Source organism: Scyliorhinus torazame, chromosome 13 (assembly GCF_047496885.1).
Source record: "Scyliorhinus torazame isolate Kashiwa2021f chromosome 13, sScyTor2.1, whole genome shotgun sequence".
Classification (NCBI taxonomy): domain Eukaryota; kingdom Metazoa; phylum Chordata; class Chondrichthyes; order Carcharhiniformes; family Scyliorhinidae; genus Scyliorhinus; species Scyliorhinus torazame.
In genome coordinates this window covers 168,178,616-168,192,314 of record NC_092719.1, presented here as the reverse complement: position 1 = coordinate 168,192,314, position 13,699 = coordinate 168,178,616, and the positions used below count along the sequence as shown (strand labels likewise).

The following is a 13,699-nucleotide window of genomic DNA, read 5'->3' as shown; positions in this document are numbered from 1 at the left end:
GAGGAAAATAAAAGGAGCCGTGGCCAAATTCTAAATAGACCCAGAAGCCCAACCAAAGTATTTTAGGGCATGCCCATTACCCTGTTGTCGAAGGTGGATGACGAGCTCAGTTAGCTGGAAAGCCTGGGAATTATTCCTCCAGTACAGTTCGCGGAATGGGCAGCGCCTGTAGTCCCGGTTCTGAAGCTGGATAAAACCGTCCGCCTGTGTGCTGATTACAAATTGACGGTGAACGTGGTCTCTTGGTTGGGCGAGTACCTGATGCCCCGCATGGAGGATCTCAATGTGAAATTGGCTGGGGGACACTCCTTCTCCAATTTAGACATGAGCCATGCATACCTCCAGTTGGAGCTGCACGTGACGTCCAGGAGGTATGTGACCATCAATATTCACAGGGGTCTTTAAGAATACACCTGACTTCCAATGGGGTTATTGTCTGGCTGTGCGATTTTTCAGAGGGTTAAGGAAAGCATCTTCCAAGGATGGCAGTTTAGTTGGACGAGATCCTGATCACAGGAGGCACCCAAAAGGAGTATCTAAATAATTTAGAGGAAGTCCTCTGCCAGTTCACTGAGGCAGGCATCTGCCTGAAAAAGGGCAAGTATGTATTTCATGCAAAAGAGGTCACATACTTGGGTACTGGGATGACAAGGATGACTTGAAACCAGAGGAAATGTTCCGAGCCATTAAGCAGGCCCCCACGCTCGACCTGTTTACGGAGGACAAGGAAATCCCACCGATAGAGTTGGCCAGCATACAGAGATGGGTATTGTTATTAGCAGCAAATGAGTATGTGTTTGAACTGGCTGTACTGCTTGCTGCTTTGCGGTCTTGCATGTCTTTAACTAAATAAACCTTTAAGTTTGGACCATCTTGGTATTCCTGTGATTATAATATTTACTTAGTCTGTCCTATATGTCACCCTTGTGCCTCACCAATGTAGTTAACTCTTAACAGGTCTTTGAACTGACCTAGCAAGGCACTTCATTGCATTAAATTGTTATTTACAGTTACTATGGATGGGTATCAGCAACGCCCAATCGCAAGAATGAGCATAGAACTATCAAAATATCGCAGACACAAAGTGTACGCAAGGCATAAGGCCCAAGAAATTGACTCGTATCTAACTTCAGGTGCGAAGCCAGCTGCAATCACAACGTCCACAATAAAACTCACAATCAAGAGGACAATGTGAAATTGGTCTGCCGTCATCACAATGCATCAAAAAGATACTGGTTGCAAAGGGCATGCTGGCACCAGACCTATTATTGTTATTAGTCAGGAAGGGGTATATAGTGGGAGGGTTGTGGGAAACGAGGTCGGGAAGGAGGCAAGTGCTGCCAGGCAACAGCTAATGATTTTAATGTAGAGCCAGGGAGAGCCCGCTGCTCTATTTGGCTCCACATTCAAATAAGTTAAAATGTTTTTCTTTTCCCTGCTGAAATTCCTTCGGCTTTATAAAACTGTTTGCTTTATAAAACTGACCATAGAATGCACAGTCCATTATTAGATAAGGACCTGAACTGGACGTTAGTTGCATTGCCTGTGCAAACCAGAGGCCTAAGTTCCGTTTCAGGCAAGTGCCCTAGGCATTTACAGGTTGTTCCATCAAAATGATGTAGCATGTATCCAGCAAGCAATGAATGCGCACAGACTACACACCTCATCGGTGAATGAAAAGTGGCAGTGCAAATTTCTGGGTCAAAACTATTAATAAACTATGGCTGGGTAAATGGAGTTAATGTCAGAATAACAGATGGAGTTTGATTTTGTGACAAAAATGGTCAATAAGATTATCAAATTTTAATTTATTTAGCACCCATCACATCCTTAGACTTCCTAAGGTGTTTCAGAGTCAATTAAATATTTTGGAAATTAAATGTTGGCAAGTGTAGCAGCCACTCTAAGAAAGCAAGATCCTACAACAAAAATCAGATAAATGACTAGATAAGTGTTTGGAAACGTTGGGTGAGAGAACAATAAACTTGGTTGAGACAGGAGAGGAACAGCACTGTTCTTTTTGAATGGTTCCCTGAGATTGCTTCCATTCCCGTGAAGATAGCATACAAACGAATGCCACATTGGAAAGCTGGCATCTCCAACAGGGTAACATTTCTACAGTGTAACACCGACCTTACTACCAAGATCACATATTCAAGGTCCATGAGTAAGGCTTCAATGTATGACCAGTAACATTGATGCATCTTCCACATCACACAGAGATGTGCCCAAAACAAGACTGTTCATACTAAAATTTTATATGAAGACATTCACAGTGTTACCAGCCTAAGCTGCATTTATTTCTTTGCAGATTTCTTTTTCATAATGTAGTCTTTATTCTTTTTATGTTTCAAACCGTATGTAAATATATCCTCAAAAGTGGCAATTCCTTACAACAGCGATGCAATACTTGAAGAACTATTTGAAATATTGAGATTTTGTAACCAAACATTATTTAACAGCTACTTACATCTTTAGATCCTTTCCTGCCACTGGTTGGTGGTGGTCCAAGTACTTTTGAACCAAATGCGATATGAGATATATTTTGGTTTCTAACAGCTCGTGCACTAGCTGTCCCACGGTTGGTCTGCTGGTCTAAAGTAAAGGAGAAAAGTAATTTGGTTTTGTGTAAGTCCTGCAGTCTCTTTCATGTCAGCATATATAACTGTTTGCAGTTTCATTAGTAACGCAACACTGGAGAAACAAGCTAACTTTATCACAGGTAAATTTATGGTGTTAATGTAAGCGCCAAAACTGAACTATAGTCAGAGGCTTTTCCCCAGGGTAGAGGGGTCAATTACTAGGGGGCATAGGTTTAAGGTGAGAGGGGCAAAGTTTAGAGTAGATGTACGAGGCAAGTTTTTTACGCAGAGGGTAGTGGGTGCCTGGAACTCACTACCGGAGGAGGTAGTGGAGGCAGGGACGATAGGGACATTTAAGGGGCATCTTGACAAATATATGAATAGGATGGGAATAGAAGGATACGGACCCAGGAAGTGTAGAAGATTGTAGTTTAGTCGGGCAGTATGGTCGGCACGGGCTTGGAGGGCCGAAGGGCCTGTTCCTGTGCTGTACATTTCTTTGTTCTTTGTATAAAGGCAAGACAGAAATGAGGGCCTTAAACGATGGAAATGAGTTGAAAACATATGTTGAACACAACAACAACTTATATTTATACAGCATTATTAATATAATAAAATGTCCTAGGAAACTTCAGCCAAGCATTTTGAAACAAAATATGACACTAACTCAAAGTGAGAAAGGGCCGCAACTTCAGATGAAGGAACAACTGGAGTTGGATTGCCACTCCGCTAAAAATTACTGACATGGAAAATCAGGCGATCCAATCGCATCTGACCTCCTGACTCAAGTCGTGCCAGATCTGTACAGTGCAGCTTGCTCCCAGGGTCAATAATTGAGGTCAGCTCAGTCGCAAATAAGTAAGCGGCACCATCCTTATTTTGGCAAAAGCTGTTGTAAAGCAGGCAAGTTAAAAACTCCAGCCAGGTTTCAAATTCCTTGACAACCCAGGGAGAAGGTAAGTGGTAGGATTTGAAGCAGGGTGGGGCAGTGCGGTTGGGTAGGTATGGGTCGGGCCAGGTCAGGTGGGTTGAAAGAGGGGTGTCGGGCTGGGTCTGGGATCGGCAGAGAAGGGTGTTAGGCCTGGCCAGGAGCTGAGGAACTTCCTGTTGGTCAGCAGAGTGGTGGAAGTGCTGTAGAGGTGGGGATCGGGAGGGTGGGGTGAGTTCCGTGAGGGTGGAAAGAGTCCCATGTGAGAGTGGAGTTGTTGGGGAGGGCGAGGAGGGTTGCTTGAGTTCCATGAGGGTGGAGGAGTCCAGTGAGTAGTCTTGTGGGGAAGGAATAATCAGGGTGAGCAGGTGGTCAGGGGGCAAGGGGGAAGTCAGGAGGGAGTGGGGGAGTTCTCAAGCGGCTTGGGCATTGACGGAAATCCCATGGTGGGCCCTGGTGTTAGTCTGTACAATTGGCTTTTATTCTTCTAACCTTCTGGGTAATTATTGCTGCTACATGGTTGGAATCATCCGAATAATGCAATTTAAATCACATTTTCAGATGGTTCCTGATGCGTTGGGTGTTCTGAATCACATACAGGTCACCAACACTTGAAGTAGTGCAACACTATTTTATTAAAAGGTTAACTATTTAAACATACTTGAACTGTGGGTAAATACAATACTAGCTTTAACTAAAGACCTTTGCCTTGTCCTAACCAGTCGATGCACTCAGCACATGGTGAATGTCTGTGTTGCAGGCTGTGAGCTCTGTGCTCCAAGCTAGCTGCTCCTCAAATGAGCGGGAACTCTGATGTCCCCTGTCTTTATAGTGCGTGTGCTCCCACTGGTGATTGGCTGCGGTGTTGTGAATGTTGATTGGTCCCACTGTGTGTCCATCAGTGTGTGTCTGCACCATGATATACTGATGTATATTATGACAGTTCCCATTGCAGAGCAATTGCCTTTTGGGAGTCTGCATTTTCCAGGCAACTGCCATACAATCCTTACCTATGAACCTTCAGGTTTGGGATGTCCCAATGCATCTTTGGAATACCCCCTATATACGCTACCCTGTGAACTCAGACGTTATGGCCCATTAGGTCACATGACCAAATGTTTGATCAAACATTTAGGTTTTAAGGAATGTGTTAAGTGCAGAAGCAGTGCTCTGCACGTACGGAGGGAATTCCAGAGATTATGGCCAAAGCAAGCAAAGGAAAGCCACCAAGTGATAGAAATTGGGGATGTACAAGGCATCAGAATCAGGTGAGTGCAGATATATCAGGGCTGTGGGATTGGAGGAGTCCACAGTTTTTTTTTGTATAACATAAGGTAATGCTTTGAAAGAATACCTCAAAGTAGTCACAAGAGAAGATAAGAGCAAGTAGCCTCCACAAGCAGAAAATAACCTAATCAGCATAAATGATTCAGATATAAATGAAAAAAAAGTCTGGAGAAGACTATAATGAGCTCAAAACTAATAAAGCCATGGTATATGATAAATAACTTAGAATAGGAGGGTTTTTAGGAATTGATTATGTTGACCAGGGAGTCAATGGACAGTGTGTGGAGTTACCAGTTGATTGGAAATAGATTAAAATGCACCTATTCCTAAAAGGATTATTTTATACAGAGCACAGAAAACATTACACCATTAATTTTACTTGTTTTTAAAACTTGTTCATGGGATGTGGGTATCATTGGCTAGGCCAGCATTCATTGCCCAATCCGAATTACCTTTGAGAAGTGGGGATGAGCTGCTGTCTTGAACCGCATAGGTATATCCACAGTGTCTTTGACCCAGCGACAGTGAAGAAATGGCGGTATAGTTCCAAGTCAGAATGGTCAGTGGCTTGAAGGGGAACTTGCAGCTAGTGGTGTTCCTGTGCATCTGCAGCCCTTGGCTTTCTCGGTGGTATGAGTCAAGGGTTTGGAAGGCTCTGTTTAAGGAGTCATGGTGAGTTGCTCCAGTGCGTCTTGCAGACGGTACAAATTGTTGCCAATGTGCATGGGTGATGGAGGGGGTGGATATTGAAGCTGCTGAATGGACTGCAAATCAAGTGTACTACTTTGTGCTAGATGGCATTGAGTTTTTTGAGTATTGTTAGAGCTGCAGTCTTCCGGCAAGTGCAGAATATTTCATCACACTCCTGACTTGGTCCTTTTAGATGCTGGACAGGCTTTGGGGAGTCAGTAGACGCGTTACTATCTGCAAAATTCCCACAGAATTTATATGCATGGTCCAGTTCAGTTTCTGACCGATGGTAACCTCCAGGATGTTGATAGTGGGGGATTCAGCAATGAGAATGCAATTAAATGTCATGGGGAAAAGGTTAGGTTCTCTCTTGTTGGAGAGAGGCATTGCCTGGCACTTTGGTTACTTGCCACTTATCAGTTCAAGCCTGAATTTTGTCCCGGTCTTGCTGCATTTTTGGCGTGAACTGCTTTAGTATATGAGGAGTTGTAAATGGTGCTGAACATTGTGCAGTCATCTGCGAACATCCCCACTTCTGACCTTATGATGGAAGGGAGGTCATTTATGAAGCAGCCGAGGATGGTTGGGCCTAGGACAGGCATTGTCAAACTCGGGGGCGCGACCCGCGGGTGGGTCGCGGAGCCGTCCTTCACGGCTCTCCCGATCGCGCAAATCTGCACACAACAGCCGGCTGTTAATAACGCTGGCTGCAAGCGGCCTTCAAAATGGGTGCGAACATGTAAATAAAAATGGCCGCACTGCGCATGCGTGCCAGATCATCGGCGCGCATGCGCAAAACTACGTGCATGTGCGCCGATGATCGGGCACGCATGCGTAGTGTGGCCGTTTTTTTTTAAACGGTCGCAGCTTTTTGTTTCACAAGTTTGGGGGGGTTTTATTCATTTATTTTATTCATTTAATTTTTATTTTCTTCATTTATTTTATTCATTGAAAGCATTTTTTTTTTTTACTAGTTCGGGGGGGTTTTATTTGATAAAATCTTACAGGAAAAAGATGCAGAACTTTGAACAGGTGGAGACTCCATACTTTCCGACACCAGAAGGCTTCCCCTTCATCCAACAGGTTCCATTGGAGGAGCGTGTACGAGGGCCAAAGGGACCCAAAACCATTTCCTCCATTTTTGTCAGCAGCAAACAAGGTAAGAAAAAATGGTGGGTCGCGCAGGTCGGCCGGCGTGGGTCGCGCAGGTCGGCCGGCGTGGGTCGCGAAGGTCGGCCGGCGTGGGTCGCGAAGGTCAGCCGGGTTGGGTCCCGAAGGTTGGCCGGTTGGTAAAAATGGGTCCCCCTGGAAAAAAGTTTGAAGAACACTGGCCGAGGACACTATCCTGAGGAACTCTTGCAGTGCTGTCCTGGAGCTGAGATGATTGACCTCCAACCATCACAACCACCTTTCTTTGTGCCAGGTCTGACACCAACCAGCAGAGAGTTTTCCCCCTGACTTCCATTGACTCCACTTCAGCTAGGGCTCCTTCATGTCAAGGGCAGTCACTCTCACCTCACATCTGGCATTCAAGTCTTTTGTCCATGTTTGAACCAAGGCTGTATTGAGGTGAGGAGCGGAGTCCCTGACGGAACACAAACTGAGCATCTGTGAGCAGGTTATTGCTGAGTAAGTACCACTTGATAGCACTGTTGCTGACTCCTTCCATCACTTTGCTGATGATGGAGAGTAGACTGATAGGGCGATAATTGGCTGGGTTGATAATTGGCTGGGTTGGATTTGTCCTGTTTCTTGTGTACAGGACACACCTGGGCAATTTTCCACCTTGCTGGGTAGATGCCAGTGTTGTAGGTATACTGGAACAGCTTGGCTAGGGGTGAGGCAAGTTCTGGAGCAAAGGTCTTCGGTACTATTGCCTGAAATTGTCAGGGCCCATAGCCTTTGCAGTATCCAGTGCCTTCAGCCATTTCTTGATATCAAGTGGAGTGAATCGTATTGACCAGGTTGACACCTCATTTTTTGGTATGCCTGGTGGTGCTCTTGGCACGTTCTCCTGCACTCTTCATTGAACCAGGATTGATCCCCTGGCTGAGTGGTAATGGTGGAGTTGGGGCTATGCCAGGCCATGAGGTTGCAGATTGTGCTGCTGATGGCCTGCAGCACTTCATGGATGCTCAGTCTTGAGTTGCTGGATCTGTTCGAAGTCTATTCCATTTAGCACAGTGGTAGTGCCACATAACATGATGGAGGGTATCCTCAGTGTGAAGACAGACTTTGTCTCCACAAGGACTTCTACGCAGCGGTCACTTCTACCAATCCGGTCATGGACAGATGCATTCGCAGCAGGCAGGTTGGTGATGATGAGGTCCTTCTTGATGGTTCTCTCAACAAATTCTGTAGTCCCAGTCGAGCACCTATGTCCTTTAGGACCCAGTCTGTGTTGGTACTACCAAGCCACTCTCGGTGATGGACATTGAAGTCCCTCACATAGAGCGTATTCTGCACCCTTGCCACCCTCAGTGCTACCTCCAAGTGGTGTCCAACATGGAGGACTACTAATTCACCAGCTGATGATGCCAATGTCACTGTTTCCATTGCAGCGCAAGTAACTTTCATCAAAGATCTGAGTGTTGCAGTGGAAGCTCAAAGTACTGCCATCATGGTTCTGGGTTTGCATGTCATCACAGCAGTCCACAAATATTTTCTCAAGCAGTTGGGAGGATTGCTGAGCCGTTACACCTCAGTAGAGTGACAGTGTCCCCATGGATCTCAAACCAGCGTTCCTCACTCAGGATGACAGCATTTGTGCTCCCACCTCTGTCATTCCACCACTGCCCCTGTTGTTATCTGTCAGTCAGCCAGCCCTGACTCCAGGCCAAAATGAAACCAGAGCCTCTGTGCCCAAAGTGGCCAAAAGTCCCAAAGTCAAAAAGTCACCCTCCTAGGACATCTGTCGTCTCCTCGATTAGAGGTCACAGCCAATGCTGCAGCCACTGGAGAAGCACCAGGCACACAGTTTTATTGGATTTTTCTGAGCATTTTACTTGGAGGAAGAGCCAAACTATAGAATTTAAAAACAAACTTTATGTGATTCTTTCGGAATGTGTCGATAATTAGCAGTTTATTTAATTGAACAGAAAGCTACACAATATGCTTGGCTCCAATTAGGTTTAGATAAAGAATCTGGATCGGCGCAGGCTGGGAGGGCAGAAGGACCTGTTCCAGTGCTGTAACTTTCTTTGTTCTTAATTACTGTTATCAATTTGGTTCTTTTTGAGACCTTTGAGTCAATCTTGGGCTTTCACGCAAGAAATAAGCTTTCAGCTACTTGTGAGTTAATCCAGTCTGAAATAATCAATGTGAGTGAGATACCCTCAATTACGACTCAGGAGAGGAGTTTGATAACGCAAAGGGTTTAATAACCAGAAAACTAGACAGCTGCCGAGAAGTGTGCTCACTGCACGCTGCCGACTGAACGTAACCTTATATACAGCTTCCTGGGGGCGGAGCCGGAGGCGGAGTCCCCCAGGGTTCCAAAACCCGGTCTTAAAGGGGCCTACGCATTAAACGTACATATGTATACAGATATCATTCATCACAGTTAGCTAGCCAAATAGTAACATTTTCTTTTAATGCTCTTATGAACAAATACAATTACAAGGGGCGGGATTCTATGATCCCCCGCCGGGTCGGAGAATCGCCGGGGGCTGGCGTGAATCCTGCCCCCGCCGGGATTCACAAATTGATGTATTCTCCGGCACCGGATATTCGGCGGGGGCGGGAATCGGGTCCCGCCGGTCGGCAAGGTCCCCCTCCTGCGATTCTCCGGCCCGCGATGGGACAAAGTCCCGCTGCTGGAATGCCTGTTCCGCCGGCGAGGATCAAACCACCTCTCTTCCCGGCGGGACTAGGCGGTGCAGGCGGGCTCCGGGGTCCTTGGGGGGGTGCGGGGCGATCTGGCCCGGGGGGGGGGTGCCCCCACGGTGGCCTGGCCCGCGGATCGGGGCCCACTGATCCACGGGCAGGCCTGTGCCGTGGGGGCACTCTTTTCCCTCCGTCTGGGCCACAGTCTTCACCATGGCCGATGCGGAAGAGACACCCCACCCCCCCCCCCGCGCATGCGCAGTGATGATGTCAGCAGCCGCTGACGCTCCCGCGCATGCACGGACTTCCGCCGCCCGGCGAAGTCCTTTCGGCCCTGGCTGGCGTGGCGCCAAAGGCCTTTCCCGCTGGCTGGCGGCGCGCCAACCACTCCGGCGCGGGGCTAGCCCCTCAAGGTGAGGGCTTGGCCCCTAAAGGTGCGGACCTTTGGGGCGGCCCGACGCCGGAGTGGTTCACACCACTCCATCCCGCCGGGACCCCCCGCCCCGCCGGGTAGGGGAGAATCCCGCCCAATGTAACTAATGATGTGGAAGCTAAAACAATAGGCAGTGATAAAGGAAATAAATAGGTGAGGACATAGGAAGGAGAGCGATGGAGTAAGGAGTGTAGAAACAATGAAAAGGACAAAAGGATCAGGAAGTTGTAGCAAATCGTGCAAGACCGCAAACAGATGGGGAAATGATTTGTCATAGATGCAGATTACTGCACAAAGTACTCTGAAAGGAACTATCATGAAAAAGGTGCCAAAATTGGCAGTACTTTGCTTAAGTAGAGAGCTTTTCTCAGCAAGCAAAGTTCTAAAACATTAGAAAGAAAATTGCTATCGAACTTCAGAATTCTCAGATATGCCAATTATATCAATACCATCTGACTTTGGGATGTACAATGCCTCCAATTTACGCATAAATATATGCCTGCGCATTGCTGGTGTGAATCTAGGGAACCTACACAAGGTGTTTTATTTCATGGGGTGTGGAGTGATAAAAATGGGTGCCAGGGGATGTGGCTCGAGAGTAAACAAAGGGGTTTATTGATGAAAGACAAAGGCAGTTAGATAACAGGCACAGAACCCTATACAATAGGTCTCTACACCTCAGCTCCGTGGTCCACACTGCCCTGCTCTCAAGCCCCCGCCCTGTGGTTCATGTGCTCCTGCGCAATTGGTCCTGAGCTGGTCACGTGGTCCATGGAGCCTGCCTTCTTAAAGGAGCCACACTACCACAGTTTTGGCAGAATATGCTCAAAATTGAAACAAACAATAGAAACCTTCTAGTATTGGAACATTCACAAGCAGCATAAAATTGGCATAAATTAATGTAAGAAAAAACAGCACAATTCCACTCTTATGCCAAAGGTTCACAGAAACTATTATGCGGTCCGGAAAAGAGTCCACACCGAACCGAACAGGTTGAGTCAAAGGAACAAACATGAGTACAGAGCAGTTACCGTACTACAAGGAGTAAGCTCACAGTTCATGGCCCTCCGGTTTTACACATGATGTATAAGGGGGCGACCGGCCTTTGGGAATATCAATCCCCCAGTCTCATAAGTGTCCCATGACTTGCTCAAAGTTTCATTAGTGTCCCATGACCTGTTTAACCCCAGGTTATGAGAGCAACTTTCTCGGAAATTCCAGTTTCTCTTTAAGGAATTAGGCAAGAAAGATAACAGCTGTGTGTGCATTCCTCTCACGAATGCAGTGCTGAATGTCAGAAAGTTTATCAGAATGGCAGAATGCCGAAGAATAACATGCGGTTGTAATTCCTCAGAATGTGAACCCTGCTGCTTCAGACAGATATAAACGTCATTGTTTATGATTGGGGCAGGGAAGGAAGTGGGAGGGGTATGAAAATTCCCTGTCCTCTAAACTCTACCCTGGTCATAGCTTCCTGAGATATTGACTAAGGTGTGGTAAGATCAACACTTTTTTTTAAGTCCTTTTCTATTTCAGGATGGGGATTGGTGGTCCACCTTGCAGTAGGTACCATTGACTCACTCAGCTTATTGTCCACAGAAGTACATCAGGTCACAACTGAGCCAGTGGAGCAGGAACTTCTAGCATAGAAAGTTCCCACACCTAGCTTCACCAGCATGAACCACGACTTTTCCCCTAACCCCGTCTTATGGATTTACCTTGTAAAAGGTGGGCAAAGGTTTCACCCTTACAAGGTATATCAGAAACTCCTAAAACAGAGAGCAAAGCCACATTGGACGTCATCTTCAATTTTCCAGCAGGGTCAGGATATTAGAAGAATTGCTGAGGAAATTTATTGCAGAACCACTTATTCCATTACCTTAACAAAAATTTGTTTTGTGAAATAACCTTTCAATTTCACACTCTAGTTTGAACTCAAACATTGATAATTATAGAATGGAATCTAAGAACAGCTGTTGCTTAAGGACAATACAAAGGGGAAAAGTCCACAATGGTACTTGTAAACAAATTCTGAAAAATGTGGAGAGCAGATACTCTGCAACTGAAAAACAGTTACTGGCTGTAATTCATTCTACACCAGTCCTAACACTTGCAATGTCGAGTGGAAAACTGCTGAAAAGAATTGCAGCATGAGGATTTGGTGATTTGGATCAGTCAGAAGCACAGCATCAACAGCTCAGCCAGTGAAGAGAGGGAGCACAGCTCCGGTACTCAAAAATGAGATACTACTGCATTGAGAAAAGGCAAGTCAAATCCAACAGCAGCGGCAGAAATGTTAACAATTATTTATATTGCACCGCCAGCACAATTCAAACAACAAATCAAATATTTGGGCTTTCCAAGTACAAAGCCCAATCTCCCAAATAATCTTTGGGAAATCTTGGGCGTCATTCTCCGACCCCCCGCCGGGTCGGAGAATGGCCGTAGGCCGCCGTGAATCCCGCCCCCGCCGAAGTCTCCGGTACCAGAGATTGGGCGGGGGCGGGAATCGGGCCGCGCCGGTTGGCAGGACCCCCCCCCCGCTGGATTCTCCGGCCCGGATGGGCCGAAGTCCCGCCCAGAAATTGCCTGTCCCGCCGGCGTAAATCAAACCTGGTATTTACCGGTGGGACCAGGCGGCGTGGGCGGGCTCCGGGGTCCTGGGGGGGGGGGGGGGGGGCGCGGGGCAATCTGACCCCGGGGGGGTGACCCCACGGTGGCCTGGCCCGCGATCGGGGCCCACCGATCCGCGGGCGGGCCTGTGCCGCGGGGGCACTCTTTCCCTTCCGCCTCCGCTACGGCCTCCACCATGGCGGAGGCGGAAGAGACTCTCCCCACTGCGCATGCGCGGGAAACTGACAGCAGCCACTGACGCTCCCGCGCATGCGCCGGGAAACTGACAGCGGCCGCTGACGCTCCCGCGCATGCGCCGGGAAACTGTCAGCGGCCGCTGACGCTCCCGCGCATGCGCCGCATTTCCGCGCCAGCTGGCGGGGCAACAAATGCCATTTCCGCCAGCTGGCGGGGCAGAAATCCCTCCGGCGTCGGCCTAGCCCCTCAATGTTGGGGCTAGGCCACCAAAGATGCGGAGCATTCCGCAACTTTGGGCCGGCGCGCCGTGTTTGGCGCCAGTCGGCGGACATCGCGCCGTTGGGGGAGAATTTCGCCCCTTATTTTTGGAGGGTACCTGGCACATTTTCTCAGCATGAATTAGGTCAAATGTAACAAATTAAAAATCAGTTCCAATTTTGTCAACTAAGCTCCCTTAACTTCAAATGTGCCTGAAATACCAATCACCAGACTTAATTTGTGTATATTAAGAATGTGGCAATATTCCCTGTACTTTAATGTCCAGAACGTCAAATAGCAGACATACAAAATGGATAAACATTAATGATTAATTGTTCACCTCAAAATTAACATCCAATTACTGGCAGCAGGAAATATTTGTCAAGTGCCCTGACAATGTTGGAGGAAGGTCAAAATAAACTATGTTAGACATTTAAGAGAAGCGATTAATAGATTACACAACCAATGTAAGAACACCAACTGAACACTTTGATGTTTCACACCAAAAGAATGATCAGAGAAGTCTTGGGAAACTTCTTGGGAATAAGATCATAGTGTCTGTGTTGTAAACCATATATAGTTAGTATTTATTGTACAAGCCAAACTGCTTTACATCAATTCAAATTGACTTATGAAATATTATAAGCAATAGTAAAACACTTAGGTTAAATTTAACTTTGAGTAAATCTTCTAACTGTACCCAAATCTGTGGACGTGAGGGATTGACTTCCGAGTCTTAATTCTCCCTGTCTCAGCTTTACCACATTCAGGAGCTGTGTAACGTGATCTACATCAATGCCTAGCTGACAGCTCTTTGGAATTACATCTGTGGGTCCATCAGTGAAACACTGCAAAGAATACACATCTGGGGAAGAAGAAGAAATG

At 46.9% G+C, this 13,699-nt stretch overlaps 1 protein-coding gene across 2 annotated transcripts in view; it reads right to left on the bottom strand.

The window, feature by feature from the left end:
- The window catches only part of cfap20dc (CFAP20 domain containing), a 692,307-nt gene that overhangs the window by 373,406 nt on the left and 305,202 nt on the right, over positions 1-13,699 (bottom strand). For both annotated transcript variants that reach the window (XM_072472373.1, XM_072472374.1), the window contains exons 7-8: positions 13,515-13,679; positions 2,471-2,595 (exon numbers count right to left, since the gene is read on the bottom strand). In XM_072472373.1, the coding sequence (XP_072328474.1) occupies positions 2,471-2,595; positions 13,515-13,679 (290 nt within the window). The remainder of the gene's footprint in view (positions 1-2,470; positions 2,596-13,514; positions 13,680-13,699) is intronic.